General features: G+C 45.0%; 1 protein-coding gene across 1 annotated transcript in view; it reads right to left on the bottom strand.

Moving 5' to 3' along the window:
* Window positions 1–19,598, bottom strand: part of LOC309808824 (forkhead-associated domain-containing protein 1-like) — a gene marked incomplete at both ends in the record, with an annotated part of 100,151 nt that overhangs the window by 32,327 nt on the left and 48,226 nt on the right. Inside the window, 4 exons of the mRNA XM_082629398.1 lie at window positions 561–665; window positions 1,680–1,769; window positions 4,050–4,180; window positions 7,844–7,967. Coding sequence (XP_082485524.1) covers window positions 561–665; window positions 1,680–1,769; window positions 4,050–4,180; window positions 7,844–7,967 — 450 coding nt within the window. The remainder of the gene's footprint in view (window positions 1–560; window positions 666–1,679; window positions 1,770–4,049; window positions 4,181–7,843; window positions 7,968–19,598) is intronic.

Below are 19,598 nucleotides of genomic sequence, written 5' to 3'. Positions count from 1 at the left end.
GAAACACTACTAGAGATGAAAAGGGACATTTCATGATGATCTAAAGTTTTGCTCTACAGGAAGTATTAGGATCCTAAATTTATATGCACCTAGTAACACAGCCTCAAAATATATAAAGCAAACATCGTTCATATTAAAAGAAGAAACACACAAATTACAAACATGTTGAGATTTTTAAAAACATTCTCAATGATGGAACAAAAAGACAAAAAAAATCAATATGAGAATTTAAGTTGGAACAACATCATTGGCAAACTTGATTTAATGGATCAATTCTTTCTTAGATAATTTCACAATTAAGATCTGAAGGCAGTCTAGGGTAGTGGGTACACACAGGAGCTTTGGAGTCAGGCAGACCTGGATTCAAGTTCTGCCACAACTACTTTATGCAAGTGAACTTGGATAACTTCCTTCACCTCTGTGAGCCTCAGTTTTCCCAACTGTAAAGTGGGGATAATACCAGTATAGACCGCATGGGGTCATTGTGAGGATGAACAGAGATGATGCAGGTGGAGTGCTGGCCCCAGAGTGGTTCCCAGGCCGACCTGTCCCTGCCATACCTTGCTCTTTTCCCGCAGCGTCATAGAGATCAGGCTCTGCTCGGTACTGCTCCTTTTCAGCTCCACCCTGAGCTTCCTCATTTCTTTTTCCATGTCATGGATTTGCTGAAAGAGTTCCAACAACAGGGAAGTCAACTTCACAACTCATTTCATCCGGTTCATTAAGGCAGAAACCTAGTCTGGGATTCGCTTCATTCCTTCCCTTGGGGGACAATTCCACATCTTTGAGGCAAAGTAGACTTTCTTTCAACGGATGCAATGAAAGGGCTGGGTGAGGGAAAATTTGAGTTTCTTTTGAAGATCAGCATGGATCCTGGATTAAACAGTACAAGATACCTATCCACTCATTAGAATCTCTTTCCTTGGGGTATATTTTTGAGTTCAATCTAAATAAGGGCTGTTTGGAAGACACAATGGGCACAGTTTGGAAGAAAAGAACAATGACATTTTTCTTTTTTCTCATTTGAGGCAGAGAAGTGTGCTCCTGACAGAGAGAAGAACACACGTCTCCTCCCCCTGTCCCAGGCACCGGGCTTCCCAACGGATGGAAAACGTATGCCTGGTGATGTGCACGAGGGTTCGGGCCGGTACAGGGGGTGAACATTTACATTGAGTGGTCATCTTTTCATTGTATTCATTTTTATGTTCACCTTCCATACAAGGCCAGTGATACATTTGCTTTTTATTTTGTTTTTATGAATTGTTGTAAAATTGAATGTATTTAAGTAAAAATACTTCAAGAAGAGTTGTGTTAATAACAGTGCTCAGGGCTGTGATAAAACTTGTGACAGTGGATCATGAAAGTCTGGGCATCACAAGTCCAGGGGTAGGGACCACGGTGAATTTCTAGCAGCATATGGTGGCCACCTCCCGTCCCTTTCCCCAGGGGAAACCTGATGAGGGGCCTTGAGCCAACTGCCCAGAAAATCTGGGGAGAGTGTGTTTTCCATGGTCTTTTCACCCATCTCTTTGAGGCTAGCAAATCAAAGCATTAACAGACAAACACCCAGAAAGCCCCAGAGCTTGTGCTAGCTAATGGGCCAAGGAACCCCTCCAAAACCCTGAAGGCCCCAATCTAGGCTTTCAGTGGACACCTAGGGGTCAGGAGGTTCAACGCACGGTTTTGCAGAGTTTTAACTCTTTCTCTTGGGCTTCCCACTTCTCCTTCTGGGCATCTTCCTTCTGTAACTCTTCTTTCAGCACTGAGCACTGTGGAGAAAAAGGACAAGGCCACGGGGGCTTGGCTGGGGGTCCCAAGTAATTGTGTTCACGCCCAGGAGTGTTTCCTGCTGTATAACGCAATCACACCTCTGAATTCTGAGAGGCGAGACCATTTGTGTCATGGGAGCACGGGATCCTGCAGTCGTTCCCAGTTCACCCCTCTCATGAGTTCTGAGGAATAGAGCGTCTAAATTCCTCTTCAAAAGCCAGCAAACTTCACTGCAGGGGAAATCCAGCTTTGTAGAGTCTGGGGACTTAGGGTGCAGGAATTGGGATGTTTTCACGCTGTGAACGGTGAGGGTGGAGGGGGCAGAGCCAGTGAGCTCCGGTCCATCTTAGGGCTTTTGTGCAGGTTGCATCTCAAAGAAACAACAGCCCCGACTGGTGTGGAGGGGTAAACGGAGCTGTCTTGCCTGAGGGCGGCTTGGCAACAGGCATTAAGGGCGTAAGCATGGATGTGCCTTCTTTTGACCCAGCAATTCCCACTTTAGGAATGTACCTTAAGGACAATGACTGGAGAAATAAGTAAATCTGTAGTTTCAAGGATGCTCTTCACAGAATTGTCAGTAACAGTGGAAGAAAAAAAAAAAAGAGGAAACAACCCAAGTGTTGTTTAGAACAGCAGACCACTTTATAACACTGGGTACATCCAGGAGAAAGTATGTAGCTTTTAAGACGAATGATAAGAGCGTTGATTTATTAGAATGGAAAAATAATAAGTATTTAAAAATTTAAAAAATGTGCATAGTATAAATTCACTATAAAATGATTGATTGATTGATTTCTAGGCAATATATAGAAACAAGACTGGAAGAACATACATGAAAATATTAACACTGATTTCTCAAGGTAGCATTTCCTCTCCTCTCTTTTTATTTTTTCTTCTCAATGTCATCTACTTATTTTTCTAAAATTAACATACATGATATATGTCATTAAAAAAAAGGCATCTCAAATGTTCACAAGAGCAGTATCCTTGGTGGTGACGAGCCCTTGTGCTATTGGCCAGCACAGTCTAGAGGAGAAGGGACCTCATTCCAAGGTCAACGAGGAAGGGGAAATGGGGACATAAATCATCCAAATGCATTTCAGGAGGTAGAAGAGCCAAGCAGGTGCTGTCTTTGCAGATTCCTTCTACTTAGCACCAGCTCTGCATCCCCTTCCCGTCCCCAACACACACACACACACACACACACACACACACACACACACACACACACACACACACACACACACACCACATTAAACAGCTATAGCACATGCCTGGGAAGACACTCTGCTTGGGAGAAACGAATGCAGAGGGCTTGGCCAGGCAGCCGACCTCAGGCAGAGGCAGAAGAGCACAACTAAAACCAGCCTCCCACTTCTTGGAAAACGATTTTGTCATCCCCATTTCACACATGGGGAAATGGAGGCCAAATAAGTTACAATAAAAGAAAGCTCTGGGATGGGACCCTGGTCTGTCTGATCCCAAAGCTCATGCAGTGCCTTTCACCAGCTCCAAACTGGGTATGGTACTACGTACCAGGTATTACTTACTGTGCCTTTTCCTTGGAACCTCAAGATCTGTTTTCACCCCAGCCCCATGAAGACCTAGCTATCGGGTAGCCTCTGGGAATCTCTGAGTTGCCACATGAGATGAAAGCTTTGAGGTTCTACCTTGACTCACAGAAACAGGCACATCATGCAAATACTGAGAAATCTTATCCTATAGGGGCAGGATTCTAAAGTTAGCATTGAAGGCAAGATATGCAAAGAGTCAAAGTTACATGTAAAAAGCTCTTTGCTTGCCTACCACGTTCATCTTCCCTAGAGACATTCCACACACTAAAGTCTAAGGAAGAAATGAGCGTCTGCGTGTTTGCATCTGGATCTTCAGACGTTCTGCTGTGAAGACAGTTATGAGAACCAGCGGTGCTGGGACCACGATGCAGCCGTGTGGTCATCCGTGCTCACAGGGAGATCGTATTCTGTTTAATATTAAACTTTGCAATGGCAGTATATGCTCATAGGTGGGTTTGTTGCTGGGATTAAACAAACTCATTTATAATAGGGGTTAGAAAATGTTTGCTGGATTTGAAAATCTATTATGCTTCTTCTGAGCCACATACATGCTGTCCTTTGAAAGGCTTCAGAGAAGTTGGCCACCTGCCCAGCAGCTACCCTCCCTGTGTCCTTGGGCACTGGCCTCATCTCACCACCGTGTGTCATGTGACTCCACTGTGTCTGCTTTTCGCAGCTACAATTTGCTGATGACCCGACACTCACTCTGGAGCTGAGGGCTTCAAGCTGGTGATCCTTTTCTTTGTTCTCACTTTTCAGTTGATTCACCTCCTGTTGTAATTGTTGAACTTGACCATCCTTTACTAACGCGTCTCTTTGCAAAGATGACACCATCTCTGTAAAAGAACCAAACCAAACCAAAACAAAAGACTCATGGAGGTCAAAGAGGCAGGAAGGATTATTGGCAACACCATGGCTGTCAGCCAATATTCGGAAAAGACCTTCCAAGCCCAGGCCACCACCGCTGCCCGCCTACAATTGGGGAGGCTTTTTCCAAGGGTCCCAGAGCAGGAATGGGAATGAGAGCGAAGTCCATGGAACAGGGTTTGAGGCTTCAGTGAGAATGAGGGGCAGTCAGCACCAGAGAGAGGAGAAGCCTTTGGGGGCCTCTTGTGGGCACAGGCCAGGCAAAGCTGGGAGGAGAGGCCACACCATGGGCCTGGGGAACAAAGGCCCAGCACAGGGAAGGTCCAGGAATTCTTCTCCAGAGGCCAGGAGACGGGCGTGTGGCAGAGGGCACTGCTGGACACTATTGATGGGGTGGGTGGTTGGTTTCTCAGTCCTCTGAGTTTGGACCCCTCTCTACCACTTATTAGCTTCGTGGTCTTGGACAAGCTATTTCACCTCCCACTGTCTGTCCCACACAGTTATTGTAAGGGTCAAATGAGACGGTATGCCCCAAGAACACAAAGTGGCTAAATTATGTTTGTTACATGGCGCCTATTATTTTTCTCAGCAGCCAGCTTCCAAAATGGCCCCAATGATCCCTACCACCTAGAATTCATGCCCTGTGTAGCCCCTCCCACCGTGAATAGGGCTGCCATGTGTCACCAATATGATACTGTGGAAATGACGGACTGTTTCCTCTCAGGCTGGGTCATAAAAGACACTGTGGCCTCCTCTTTGCTCTCTCTCCAATCACTCACTCTGGGGGAAGCCAACTGCTGTGTCGTGACGACACTCAAGCAGCCCTAGAGAGAAGCATGTGTGCTGAGGGACTAAGGCCTCCAGCCAATAGCCACATGAGCAGCCATTCTGAAGGGGGATCCTCCGGCTCCCCCCGAGGCTTTAGATGACATGACTGATGCCCCAGCCGACATCTTGCCTGCAACTCATGAGAACTAAGTCACCCCCCGCTCAAATTCCTGAACTACAGAAACTGGAGGAGATAATAAATATTGGTTGGGGTTTTATCCATTACATTTTGGGGTAACTTGTTATGCAGCAATAGATAACTACTCCATTACTGTAGTATCATTTTTTTTAACATCTTTATTGGAGTATAATTGCTTTACAATGGTGTGTTAGTTTCTGCTTTATAACCAAGTGAATCAGTTATGCATATACATATCTCCCCATATCTCTTCCCTCTTGCATTGTAGTATCATTTTGAATAAAAGTGGGAAGAAGGGTGCATAAATGCAGTGGTATTGGGTTATCTCCTACGGTTCTTTTCTTGAAAGAACATCAGGCCCAGTTTTAGTGGTAGGTATCAATCAAGAATGTCTATGAAATAAAGCACAAAATGCTCCAGAATTTCATTTTTAAAATGAGCTTTGCCTCCAGGACACAGTTCAGTTACTTGGAAATCCCTCTGGGGCTTGCCACACTTTGAGTGGGTCCAGCCCATCTCAAGCATTATCCCAACCCAGGTCTGTCCGACTCCCTGATCGGAGAAGGTGGGATCTGAGACAGGCTTGATGCTTGGATGAGGTTTCACTGGCCGACATACGGGAGGAAGGTGAGGACCAGCGAGTTCATCCTTCCATTCCTGGTGCCCAGAACAGCACCTAGCCTGGGGGAGGGGCTCAGAAAATATCTGAGGACATCCCAAGTGAGGGAGGAGCATAAGCAGAGACCTGGGGGCAGCAAGGGGTGGGTGTGGGTGTGATTAAGTTGAAGAGTGAGGCAGAAGAAAAGCACAGACTCATACAGAGATGGGGATTCACGTGCGACTCAATGCTATGCCTGGCTTCTACAGCTGTGGGCATGTTTCCTGCTACGCACTGGCTGCTTTCAGAGTGATGTGCCCCTGCGAGGCTCACTGCCTCCTCCCTGTCACCTGCTTCTCTCTCTCCCCTCGTCTGTGAGTGGCCCCAACCTCTTCAGGTCTCTAGACATGTCAGTTTCTGCTTAAAAACCTCCACCGGATTCCCAACACCCTTGGAATAAAAACCCAGACCCCCCCGACCCTGCCCAGCCCCACAATCCCCTGTTCACTCCACGCAGGCTCGCTTGCCCTTGGCTTGTCCTTGCCCACCTGAAACAGGTCCTCTCTAAAAGAAGGACATAGCGGTGGAGGATACAACATGAACTGGTTAGAATCGGCTAGGTCCAAGGGGGCGTAAGATTCGAGTTCCAGGGGAACTGGAGCCCCATTACAGGCTCATTGTAACACATGAGCGAAATGACACACCCATCAGCACCAGGACTGTTCCGAGGCTGACCATAAAGGTCAAAAAGTGGGTGGTGGGGCTTCCCTGGTGGCGCGGTGGTTGAGAGTCCGCCTGCCGATGCAGGGTACACGGGTTCGTGCCCCGGTCCGGGAAGATCCCACATGCTGCGTAGCGGCTGGGCCCGTGAGCCATGGCTGCTGAGCCTGCACGTCCGGAGCCTGTGCTCCGCAATGGGAGAGGCCACAACTGTGAGAGGCCCGCGTACAGGAAAAAAAAAAAAAAAAGTGGGTGTTGGCCCAATTCCTGGAAATCCCCGCCCCTTCCCCAAAATATTAGAGTTGTCCCAATCCTCCCACTCTTTAGCCTATAAAATTACCCAGCCCATAAAAACTAACTGCCCCATATTTGGGGGTCTCTAGCCTTCTGAAATGGCCCACACTCTGTCTGTGGAGTGTGTTTCTCTCTAAAGAAATCCACTTCTTACTTTGTCTCTCACTGAATTCTTTCTGCATGAGACATAAAGAACCTGAGCTTTATTAAGTCCCGAGACCAGATGCATGATCTCGATTAAAAGATAGTGGGTTCTGAGTGGGTTCGAGTCCCAGCCCACGGGTTCAAGTCCCCCCTGAGTTCCATGGTTGCACACCCACTAAGCTGGTCCCCCTTGGCCTCCCCCCTTGAAGCGCTGGCCACCACGACACACAGTTTATTTTCTCCACAGCACCACTGCTCTCTGAAGTGGGCTTGTTTATTCATCCGTTTACTTTTATTGTCTGTCACCCCCTCCCAAATCTGTGAGTACAGGAATCTGACTGTCTTTTTTGGCTCTCCCTCCCCGGAGCCTGGAACGGGGCCTGACACCTAGTAGGAGCTCAAGAAACATGTGGAAGCAATGAAGGAATCCAGGGAATCAAAGCTCAGCCACAGCTGTGCGTTGGCTGCCCCTCTCCCAACCCAAGCCCTTTATCAGGGAACCACCTCTGATCAAATTAGAAAATGGTTTCCCTTGGGCCCAAGTGCACTCGGCTGAAATGGGTGAGACCATGGGTGCCTTAAAGGAGTGACCCCATTTTGTCCATGCTCTAGTTTGCACTCAGGCTGCTTTGTGGAACCACCCAAGCCACAAGGCGACCTGTGTTCTCCCTGGTGGGGCCAGTGCTCAGGAGACCTTGTAGCCAAGAGATACCATTCTCTCAAATATTTACCAGGCCCTGCCCTCGGAACTGGGTGGCAAGAAACCTCCACTGAGGGAGAACTCTAATGCACCGACACGGGTGATCCCTGAGGCTGCACCCATGTCACGGGCACAGGTGCGCTGGTTGACTGGTGATGTCTGCAGGGGGAGGGCAGAAGCTCTGGGGCCTGAATGCAGAAGGGCCTCACCTGACGTGATGGCGGCGTCCCTCCTTAAGTTCTCGGCCTCGTGCTTCAGGGAGGTGATTTCTAAGTTTCTCTCAGACAGGGTCTGGCTCAGCACCTGGTTGTAGCCTTGCTGTAGGGCACTGATCTGTGGAAGGAGGCAACACACAGTCAGAGGGGGCCAGCCAGGCCTGCAGGACACGCCGGTACTTCTCCAACGTTGGGCAAAGAGTCGGGTTGATCTTGGATCGGGGTGTTGGGGAAACCAAGGTTTTCCGTTGTCACTAGTGGAAGGGGCAGGAGGGGGCCTGTTCCTTCAGTGACCACCATGTCATCGGTCCTCGAGACACGGACCTTATCTTTGTGGCCACCCAGGGGCTCCAGTGCTGCTGTCTTCCTATGACCTGTGGGTTTTCAGCCATAAATAGACCAGCTGTTGGTTCCAGATCATCCAGCACTGACTGGATGCACAGCAAAGTTCAAAAGCCAGGAGCAGGTTATGAAATGAATTCCCTCTAATGAGAATAGAGGGTAGTTTATACCTCACAGAACACTCCAGAGTTTACAGAGCCCGTTCACACATGCTACACTGATACTCGTCACAGCGTTGCTGAAGGCTGACGTTCCCATTAATGTGCCCATTTTGCAAGGGAGCCAGGTTGAGACTCAGAGAGGCGAGGCCCCCTGCTCGGGATCACGCGGCTGGTCAGACGTGGAGTCTGATTCAAACCCAGTCTTTAGTTGCCTGGTTCCTCCTTCCCAGGTGGCTCTAGGAATGAGCGTGAGAAGTTGGAGGCTGTAAAGCATGGCATGGACTCGGGAGCCGGACTGTGGCCTTCAAGTCCTGCCTCTGCCAGTTAACGGGCTTTGTGAACACAAGGAGGACACCATGTACTGTTTCCGTTTGTTCAGTCTGTATGCGGGGTGATGGTAGTCCCAACCTGATAGGATTGTGAGAAGTATTTTAATAAGTTAACATGTGTACAAGTGCTCAGATCATGCCTGGCACACGGCACAGGGGGATGAGCTGTGACGGTCCTCTCCTCTACCTACCACGGGGTGTTTTTTTTGTTTTCTTTTTTTTTTTTTTTTTTTTTTTTGCGGCACGCGGGCCTCTCACTGTTGTGGCCTCTCCCTTTGTGGAGCACAGGCTCCGGACGCGCAGGCTCAGCGGCCATGGCTCACGGGCCCAGCCGCTCCATGGCATGTGGGATCTTCCCGGACCGGGGCACGAACGCATGTCCCCTGCATCGGCAGGCGGACTCTCAACCACTGCGCCACCAGGTAAGCCCTCACGGGGTGTTTTAGCTTCAGCTTCCCTCGTGCGTCTCTGGGGAAGATAGTTGGTAATCTTTATGTGTGCATTTGTAAGCCTTGCCAGGCTCACTTAAACGCCAGTGTGGTTGTTATTAAGAGGAAATACAAGGGCTTCCTTGGTGGCGCAGTGGTTGAGAGTCTGCCTGCTGATGCAGGGGACACGTGTTCATGTCCCGGTCTGGGAAGATCCCACACGCCGCGGAGCGGCTGGGCCCGTAGCCATGGCCCCTGAGCCTGCGCGTCCGGAGCCTGTGCTCCGCACTGGGAGAGACCACAACAGTGAGAGGCATGCGTACCACAAAAAAAAAAAAAAAAAAAGAGGAAATACAGGAATCGTGGGTGGGAGCACCACAGGCCGGCTCTATCTATGGCTGCTGTGAGCACCCTCTAAATCCATGGATCAGAGCCCCCTCAAGGGCCGGTCCCTCTCCAGGGGTCTAGGTCTACACGTGGGGTGCGGAAGGCTCTCCATCAAATGCAACGTTGGTAAGGGCCCGAAAGTAGCTGCCAGGCCTCGGCCTCCACAGAGCAGGTACCCGAGAGGCCGGGAAAGAGAGCTGGGCCCAGAACCCCCTCCCTCTCGGTCTGATGTGGCCAGACTGCTTGTTCTGAGTGGCCCGGACTTTCCCACCTCAAGGTGCACTGTGGGCCTTTGCCCTGTGATTTTTCAGATGTCAGGCCTCAGTACTCCCACAGGGACCCGTTTACTGGGGCATAAATGCCACGCAATCCGTAGACAGGACAAGAGCTAGCTTGTTTTGCTTTTCTTTTTTTTTTTTTTGCTGTACGCGGGCCTCTCACTGTTGTGGCCTCTCCCGTTGTGGGGCACAGGCTCAGCGGCCATGGCCCACGGGCCCAGCCGCTCTGCGGCATGTGGGATCTTCCCGAACCGGGGCACGAACCTGCGTCCCCTGCATCGGCAAGTGGACTCTCAACCACTGCACCACAAGGGAAGCCCCACTAGCTTATTCTGATAGATCAAAATGGAAGTGACAAGGAGAAGGGTGCAATTTCTTTTCTTTTTTTAAAAATAAATTTATTTATTTTTGGTTGCGTTGGGTCTTTGTTGCGGTGCATAGGCTTATTGCGGCACCTTCTCTTGTTGCGGAGCCTGGGCTCTAAGCACACGGGCTTCAGTAGTTGTGGCACGAGGGACTCAGTAGTTGTGGCGCACGGGCTTAGATGCTCCGCGGCATGTGGGATCTTCCCGGACCAGGGCTCGAGCCCGTGTCCCCTGCACTGGCAGGCGGATTCCTAACCACTGTGCCACCAGGGAAGTCCTGGGTGCAATTTCTTTGTTCTCCTAAGGTAAGGTTGCCAGATTTAGGGGAGGAAAAAAGGATGTTCACTTAAAATAGGATTTCAGATAATGAATAATATTTTAGTGCAAATGTGTCCCATGCAATATTTGGGACACACACTAAAACGAAATTCTAAAATTCAAATTTAACTGGGTGCCCTTACTTTATCTAGCAACCCCACCCGAAGAGAGTTTCTAAACTTCAGTCATTCATATACCACTTTCACTATTTTTCCCATGTCTCTTGGCTAGCCCCACTATAATTTCTTAGCATTTTTCGTAGAAGCAGCTCCCTTTTTAAACTTAAAAACGTGCATTAAATTAAAAATAACTGTTATAAGAGTAAATAGAGATTCAGTATCTTAAATAAAAATAATCCCTCCAAAAGAAGAAATACAGGAATTTCCCTGTTTACCATCAGACCAGGTTGCGGGCATCACGCTAAAAAAAAAAAAAAAAAAAAAAAAGATTGGGGGGAGGTGCTGGGCATGCCCAGGTAATGGAGTTCGGGCGTGCTGATATGGCCACCAGATGGCGCTCACAGCCTTTGGTCTTGGTTTGTGTCCTTGGAAATTTTGTCATTATTACTCTGGTAGAATTAACAGATACGTCAAGGTCTCACAAGTTTTCTGACTCGTTTCATGCACCATCATGGTTCAGAGTCTAGGACATTTGGGGCAGTTACACTTACTTTTTCCCTGGGGCACCTGAGACATTATTGGGGGGGGTCTATGCTAGAAGTTGCGGGGACACAGGTCACTCTGACCCCCACTCTCCCCAAGGCTATACTTTTGCATGTTTGTGCTTTGGAAACTTTGAGTGAAAAAATTCTTTCACATCTTACTTTTCTCTGTTGGGGGGAACTACAACTTTTCCATAAAAGGTCCTTGGAACACTGAAAGTGTTTGTAAGCTCTTCTCAGCTTAATGCTTTTATTTGCATGATACCAGAGATAGAACACACAGAGACAAACTTCCAGAAGGGAAAACATACGTTCCCCTCTAAGACTCCAGTGGTTTTGACAGATTGAAAATATTTCAATCTGAGTGTCAGAGTTTTAGGATTTCGGATTGCTGGAAAACTCCAAAGAGTCTTCAAACCTCTTTGATACTTTTACTATCAAAGTAAATATCCATATTGTTTGTAATGGCATAAATTCCAAGATGTTTAATGTCTGTTAAGCTGTGTAATAAAATGGGCACTGAATCATAAGAAAGTTAAGAGTGCTAGGAGGAGTGATTGTTTCAGGATGATAATTTGGCTTCTAATTAGCACAGGCGTATAAGAGCACATGGAGGTAAGAATTTTCTAGTGATATTGTAGCGGATCGAAGATCTCTGAGAGCAAATCATTATGCACACACCTTCGGGGACCAGGGAAAACACATAAAGTAATCAGAACCATAAATCAACCTGCCATGTGGCTTACACTTCTGGTGGAATGCTCTGCAGGCAGTAGAATAGTTAAGAAACTAAAATGTCAGTGGATGAAACTTGATTTGAGTTCAAACCAATGGAGCCTCTGGTTCATATATGCCTTGCTATAAAATATTCTTCAGTTATAAGTGAAGCTCCAGTGGTAGGGGAGGCAAGAGCATGATGCATCAGTGTAATTATTTCTAGATAATTTCTTTGTAAAAAAACATTTTTTCCCCCAGATTTCGGCAGCCACTTTAAATAATACTCAAATTGGGACTGGCTGATATTCAAAGCTATGTGGAAATTATATAATATTCTATGTCAAATATATTTCAATTATTTAAAAAAAGGTATGTGGGGAATTCCCTGGCAGTCCAGTGGTTAGGACTCTGTGCTTCCACTGCTGGAGGCCTGGGTTTGATCCCTGGTCAGGGAACTAAGATCCTGCAAGGTGCGTGGTACGGCCAAAAAAAAAAAAAAAGGTATGTGGGAATAATTCAGCCTCGTACATGTACCTGAAAAAGACATGTCATTTTCTCAGGAAAGCTCTGAAATGGGAGAATAACTGAAAGGAATATTTCAGCAAAATTGGGTTCAGTTCAAGAAAAAGATGCTCATTAATGTGTCAGCTACATGTCAAGGTAGCTGTTTGCACTAATAATTCCTACAGGACCTGTTACTTTCATTGTTTTTTGAAAACCAGGTTTGAAGGAGAGTCATTAGTTCATTTAAATATTAGAGCATGTATTTGTTGACTTGTTTATTCTGTCTCCCTCACTAGAGCATAACAGGGGGAAGGATCATGTCTGTCCTGTTCTCTGCTGAATTCTCAGAGCCTGGAAGAGGGCATGGCACGGGATAGGCCCCCCAAAATATTTCTTTGGATTAATGGACGGATGGATGGATGGATGAATAAAGAACAAACAAACAGCCACAGTCCTAACAGAGTTCTAGAAGGTTACTGCGCCCAACCTTTGCCTTCATGGAGCTTACAGTTTCCTGCTAGAATCTCCTAGGTTCACCATACACAATCTGTGTCCTTTCTAGAGCACCATTTCTAGGACTGAAACTGTGTACCTAGAATCGGTTACAGAAGGGAAAGACAGTAAACAGAGCACAAGAGAACAAAGGCCCCCAAGCACTGACTACGGTTTTTTTTTTTTCTCTCTCTCTTTTTTTAAAATGTTTATTTATTTATTTATATTTTTCTTATTAGTCACCCATTTTATACACATCAGTGTATACATGTAAATCCCAATCTCTCAATTCATCATACCACCATCCCCACCCCCTGCCGTTTTCCCCCCTTGGTGTCCATACGTTTGTTCTCTACATGTGTGTCTCCATTTCTGCTCTGCAAACTGGTTCATCTTTACCATTTTTCTAGGTTCCAAATATATGTGTTAATATATGATATTTGTTCTTCTCTTTCTGACTTACTTCACTCTGTATGGCAGTCTCTAGATGCATCCACGTCTCTACAAATAACCCAATTTTGTTCCTTTTTATGGCTGAGTAATATTCCATTGTACATATGTACCATTTCCTCTTTAACCATTCGTCTGTTGATGGGCATTTAGGTTGCTTCCATGATCTGGCTATTGTAAATAGTACTGCAATGAACATTGGGGTGCATGTGGCTTTTTGAATTATGGTTTTCACTGGGTATATGCCCAGTAGTGGGATTGCTGGGTCCTATGGTAATTCTATTTTTAGTTTTGTAAGGAACCTCCATACTGTTCTCCATAGTGGCTGTATCAATTTACATTCCCACCAACAGTGCAAGACGGTCCCCTTTTCTCCACACCGTCTCCAGCATTTGTTGTTTGTAGATTTTCTGATGATGCCCATTCTAACTGGTGTGAGGTGATACCTCATTGTAGTTTTGATTTGCATTTCTCTAATAATTAATGATGTTGAGCAGCTTTTCATGTGCTTCTTGGCCAGCGGTATATCTTCTTTGGAGAAATGTCTATTTAGGTTTTCTGCCCATTTTTGGATTGGGTGGTTTGTTTTTTTAATATTGAGCTGCATGAGCTGTTTATATATTTTGGAAATTAATCATTTGTCAGTTGCTTCCTTTGCAAATATTTTCTCCCATTCTGAGGGTTGTCTTTTCATCTTGTTTATGGTTTCCTTTGCTGTGCAAAAGCTTTGAAGTTTCATTAGGTCCCATTTATTTATTTTGGTATTTATTTCCATTACTCTAGGAAGTGGATCAAAAAATATCTTGCTGTGATTTATGTCGAAGAGTGTTCTTCCTATGTTTTCCTCTAAGAATTTTAGAGTGTCTGGTCTTACATTTAGGTCTCTAATCCATTTTGAGTTTATTTTTGTGTATGGCATTAGGGAGTGTTCTAATTTCATTCTTTTACATGTAGCTGTCCAGTTTTCCCATCACCACTTATTGAAGAGACTGTCTTTTCTCCACTGTATATCCTTGACTCCTTTGTCATAGATTAGTTGACCATAGGTGTGTGGGTTTATCTCTGGGCTTTCTATCCAGTTCCATTGACCTATATTTCTGTTTTTGTGCCAGTACCATATTGTCTTGATTACTGTGGCTTTGTAGTATAGGCTGAATTTAGGGAGTCTGATTCCTCCATCTCCGTTTTTTCCCCTCAAGACTGATTTGGCTATTCAGGGTCTTTTGTGTCTCCACACAAATTTTAAGCTTTTTTGTGCCAGTTCTGTAAAAAATGCCATTGGTAATTTGATAGGGATTGCATTGAATCTGTAGATTGCTTTGGGTAGTATAGCCATTTTCACAATATTGATTCTTCCAATCCAAGAACATGGTATATCTCTCCATCTGTTGCTATCATCTTTAATTTCTTTCATCAGTGTCTTACAGTTTTCTGCATACAGGTCTTTGTCTCCCTAGGTAGGTTTATTCCTAGCTATTGTATTTTTTGGTTGCAGTGGTACATGGGAGTGTTTCCTTAATTTCTCTTTCAGATTTTTCATCATTAGTGTATAGGAATGCAAGAGATTTCTGTGCATTCATTTTGTGTCCTGCAACTTGACCAAGTTCACTGATTAGCTCTAGTAGTTTTCTGGTGCCATCTTTAGGATTCTCTCTGTAGAGTATCCTGTCATCTGCAAACAGTGACAGTTTTACTTCTTCTTTTTCAATTTGGATTCCTTTTATTGCTTTTTCTTCACTGATTGCTGTGGCTAGGACTTCCAAAACTATGTTGAAGAATAGTAGTGAGAGTGGACATCCTTGTCTTGTTCCTGATCTTAGAGGAAATGCTTTCAGTTTTTCACCATTGAGAATGATGTTTGCTGTGGCTTTGTCATATATGGCCTTTAGAATGTTGAAGTAGGCCCTCTATGCCCACTTTCTGGAGAGTTTTTATCATAAATCAGTGTTGAATTTTGTCAAAACTGTTTTCTGCATCCATTGAGATGATCATATGGTTTTTCTTTTTCAATTTGTTAATATGGTGTATCACATTGATTGATTTGCATATATTGAAGAATCCTTGCCTCTCTGGGGTAAATCCCACTTGATCATGGTGTATGATCCTTTTCATGTGTTGTTGGATTCTGTTTGCTAGTATTTTGTTGAAGATTTTTGCATCTATATTCATCAGTGATATTGGTCTGTAATTTTCTTTTTTTGTAGTATCTTTGTCTGGTTTTGGTATCAGGGTGATGGTGGCCTCAGAGAATGAGTTTGGGAGTGTTCCTTCCTCTGCAATTTTTTGGAAGAGTTTGAGAAGGATGGGTGTTAGCTCGTCTCTAAATGTTTGATAGAATTCACCTGTGAAGCCTTCTGGTCCTGGACTTCTGTTTGTTGGAAGATTTTTAATCACAGTTTCAATTCCATTACTTGTGATTGGTCTGTTCATATTTTCTATTTCTTCCTGGTTCAGTCTTGAAAGGTTATAACTTTCTAAGAATTTGTTCATGTCTTCTAGGTTGTCCATTTTATTGGCATAGAGTTGCTTGTAGTTGTCTCTTAGGATGCTTTGTATTTCTGCGGTGTCTGTTGTAACTTCTTTTTCCTTTCTAATTTTATTGATTTGAGTCCTCTCCCTCTTTTTCTTGATGAGTCTGGATAATGGTTTATCAATTTTGTTTAACTTCTCAAAGAACCAGCTTTTAGTTTTATTGATCTTTGCTATTGTCTTCTTTGTTTCTATTTCATTTATTTCTGCTCTGATCTTTATGATTTCTTTCCTTCTGCTCACTTTGGGTTTTGTTTGTTCTTCTTTCTCTAGTTCCTTTAGGTGTAACGTTAGATTGTTTATTTGAGATTTTTCTTGTTTCTTGAGGTGGGCTTCTATAGCTATAAACTTCCCTCTAAAACTATGGGATGCTTTTGCTGCATCCCATAGGTTTTGGATCATCATGTTTTAATTGTCATTTGTCTCAAGGTATTTTTTGATTTCCTCTTTGATTTCTTCAGTGATCTCTTGGTTATTTAGTAACGTACTGTTTAGCCTCCGTGTGTTTGTGTTTTTTACAGGTTTTTCCCTGTAATTCATTTCTAATCTCATAGCGTTGTGGTCAGAAAAGATGCTTGATATGATTTTAATTTTCTTAAATTTCCTGAGGCTTGATTTTTGACCCAAGACGTGATCTATCCTGGAAAATGTTCCATGCGCACTTGAGAAGAAAGTGCAATCCGCTGTTTTTGGACGGAATGTCCTACAAATATCAATTAAATCTATCTGGTCTATTGTGTCATTTAAAGCTTGTGTTTCCTTATTAATTTTCTCTTTGGATGATCTGTCCATTGGTGTAAGTGAGGTGTTCAAGTCCCCCACTATTATTGTGTTACTGTTGATTTCCTCTTTTAGAGCTGTTAGCAGTTGCCTTATGTATTGAGGTGCTCCTATGCTGGGTGCATATATATTTATAATTGTTATATCTTCTTCTTGGATTGATCCCTTGATCATTACGTAGTGTCCTTCCTTGTCTCTTGTAACATTCTTTATTTTAAAGTCTAATTTATCTGATATGAGTATTGCTACTCCAGCTTTCCTTTGATTTCCATTTGCATGGAATATCTTTTTCCATCCCCTCACTTTCAGTCTGTATGTGTCCCTAGGTCTGAAGTGGGTCTCCTGTAGACAGCATATAGATGGTTCTTGTTTTTGTATCCTTTCAGCAACCCTGTGTCTTTTGGTTGGAGCATTTAATCCATTCGCGTTTAAGGTAATTATCGATATGTATGTTCCTATGACCATTTTCTTAATTGTTTTGGGTTTGTTTTTGTAGGTCCTTTTCTTCTCTTGTGTTTCCCACTTACAGAAGTTCCTTTAACATTTGTTGTAGAGCTGGTTTGGTGGTGCTCAATTCTCTTATCTTTTGCTTGTCTGTCAAGCTTTTGATTTCTCCATCGAATCTCAATGAGATCCTTGCTGGGTAGAGTAATCTTGGTTGTACGTTCTTCCCTTTCATCACTTTAAGTATATCATGCCACTCCCTTCTGGCTTGTAGACTTTCTGCTGAGAAATCAGCTGGTAACCTTCTGGGAGTTCCCTTGTATGTTATTTGTCATTTTTCCCTTGCTGCTGTCAATAATTTTTCTTTAATTTTTGCCAAGTTGATTACTATGTGTCTCGGTGTGTTTCTCCTTGGGTTTCTCCTGTATGGGACTCTCTGTGCTTCCTGGACTTGGGTGGCTATTTCCTTTCCGATGTTAGGGAAGTTTTTGACTATAATCTCTTCAATATCTTCTCGGGTCCTTTCTCTCTCTCTTCTCCTTCTGGGACCCGTATAATGTGAACGTTGTTGTGTTTAATGTTGTCCCCGAGGTCTCTTAAGCTGTCTTCATTTCTTTTCATTCTTTTATCTTTATTCTGTTCCGCAGCAGTGAATTCCACCATTCTGTATTCCAGGTCACTTATCCGTTCTTTTGCCCCAGTTATTCTATTGATTCCTTCTAGTGTATTTTTTTTTCAGTTATTGTATTCTTCATCTCTGTTTGTTTGTTCTTGAATTCTTCTAGATCTTTGTTAAACGTTTCTTGCATCTTCTGGATCTTTGCCTCCATTCTTTTTCTGAGGTCCAGGATCATCTTCACTATCATTATTCTGAATTCTTTTTCTGGAAGATTGCCTCTCTCCATTTCATTTAGTTGTTTTTCTGGGGTTTTATCTTGTTCCTTCATCTGTTACACAGCCCTCTGCCTTTTCATCTTCGCTGTCTTTCTGTGGATATGGTTTTTGTTCCACAGGCTGCAGGATTGTAGTTCTTCTTGCTGCTGCTGTCTGCCCTCTGGTGGATGAGGCTATCTAAGAGGCTTGTGGAAGCTTCCTGATGGGAGGGACTGGTGCTGGGTAGAGCTGGTTCTTGCAATGGTGGGCAGAGCTCAGTAAAACTTTAATCTGCTTGTCTGCTGATGGGTGGGTTGGTTTCCCTCCCTGTTAGTTGTTTGGCCTGAGGTGACCCAACACTGGAGCCTACCCGGGCTCTTTGGTGGGGTTAATGGCATACTCTGGGAGGGCTCATGCCAAGGAATACTTCCCAGAACTTCTGCTGCCAGTGTCCTTGTCCCTTGGTGAGCCACAGCTGCCCCCCGCCTCTGCAGGAGACCCTCCAACACTAGCAGGTAGGTCTGGTTCAGTCTCCTATGGGGGTCACTGCTCCTTCCCCTGGGTCCCAATGCACACACTACTTTGTGTGTGCCCTCCAAGAGTGGAATCTCTCTTTCCCCCAGTCCTGCCAAAGTCCTGCAATCAAATCCCACTAGCCTTCAAAGTCTGAGTCTCTAGGAATTCCTCCTCCCATTGCCAGACCCCCAGGTTGGGAAGCCCGATGTTGAGCTCAGAACCTTCACTCCAGTGGGTGGACTTCTGTGGTATAAGTGTTCTCCAGTTTGTGAGTCACCCACCCAGCAGTTATGGGATTTGATTTTATGGGGATTGCGCCCCTCCTACTGTCTCTTTGCGCCTTCTCCTTTGTCTTTGCATGTGGGGTATCTTTTTGGTGAGCTCCAGTGTCTTCCTGTCGATGATTGTTCAGCAGTTAGTTGTGATTCCAGTGTTCTCGAAAGAGGGAGTGAGAACATGTCCTTCTACTCCACCATGTTGAACCAAATCTGACTACGGTTTTAAGCAGAATTATGCACTGAGGCCAAAATTCATCAATGACCAATTGCTTTTTTATCAACTTTGTTGAGATATAATTTATGAACAAGATCAGTGGCCAATTTTAAAGTAGTTCTTTAAAACTTAAATTTTTTTTTTTTTTAGATTTAGTTTCAGGAGGAAGGAAGTTGACTGGTAAATCCAAACATTCTGGGTGGAGAATTTTTGGTGAAATTCCCTATAAATGAACCAGCAGCTGCCTTCAGGGTTTGATAAAGGCCTCAGTGTTTGGAACACTGTGGGGTTCCTTCTCCCCATCTCCAGCTCTTTCTGGCTGGGTCCGGGTGGGTGTGAGAAGTGGTCACTGAAGCGACACGAGTTGGGTGGAAATGCAAAGTGGGTGTGAAAGCATGAGGTGTACAAGGTGGCAGAGCTGAGCCCAAATCACATCACTGCCTCTCACTTGCTGTGCAAGCTGTAACAAGCTCCTGGGCATCTCTGAGCGTGCCTCAGTCTCCTCATCTGTAGAATGGCATCTGCCAGAAGACTGAGGTTTAAATAGCTAATGAGGGGACTTCCCTCATGGTGCAGTGGTTAAGAATCTGCCTGCCAATGCAGGGGACACGAGTTCGAGCCCTGGTCCAGGAAGATCCCACATGCTGTGGAGAAACTATGCCCGTGGGCCACAACTACTGAGC

The sequence above is a fragment of the Mesoplodon mirus genome, assembly GCF_964341445.2.
Source record: "Mesoplodon mirus genome assembly, chromosome: 7".
NCBI lineage: Eukaryota > Metazoa > Chordata > Mammalia > Artiodactyla > Ziphiidae > Mesoplodon > Mesoplodon mirus.
Note: the sequence above shows the minus strand (reverse complement) of the source record. Positions and strands in the feature narration are given on the sequence as shown.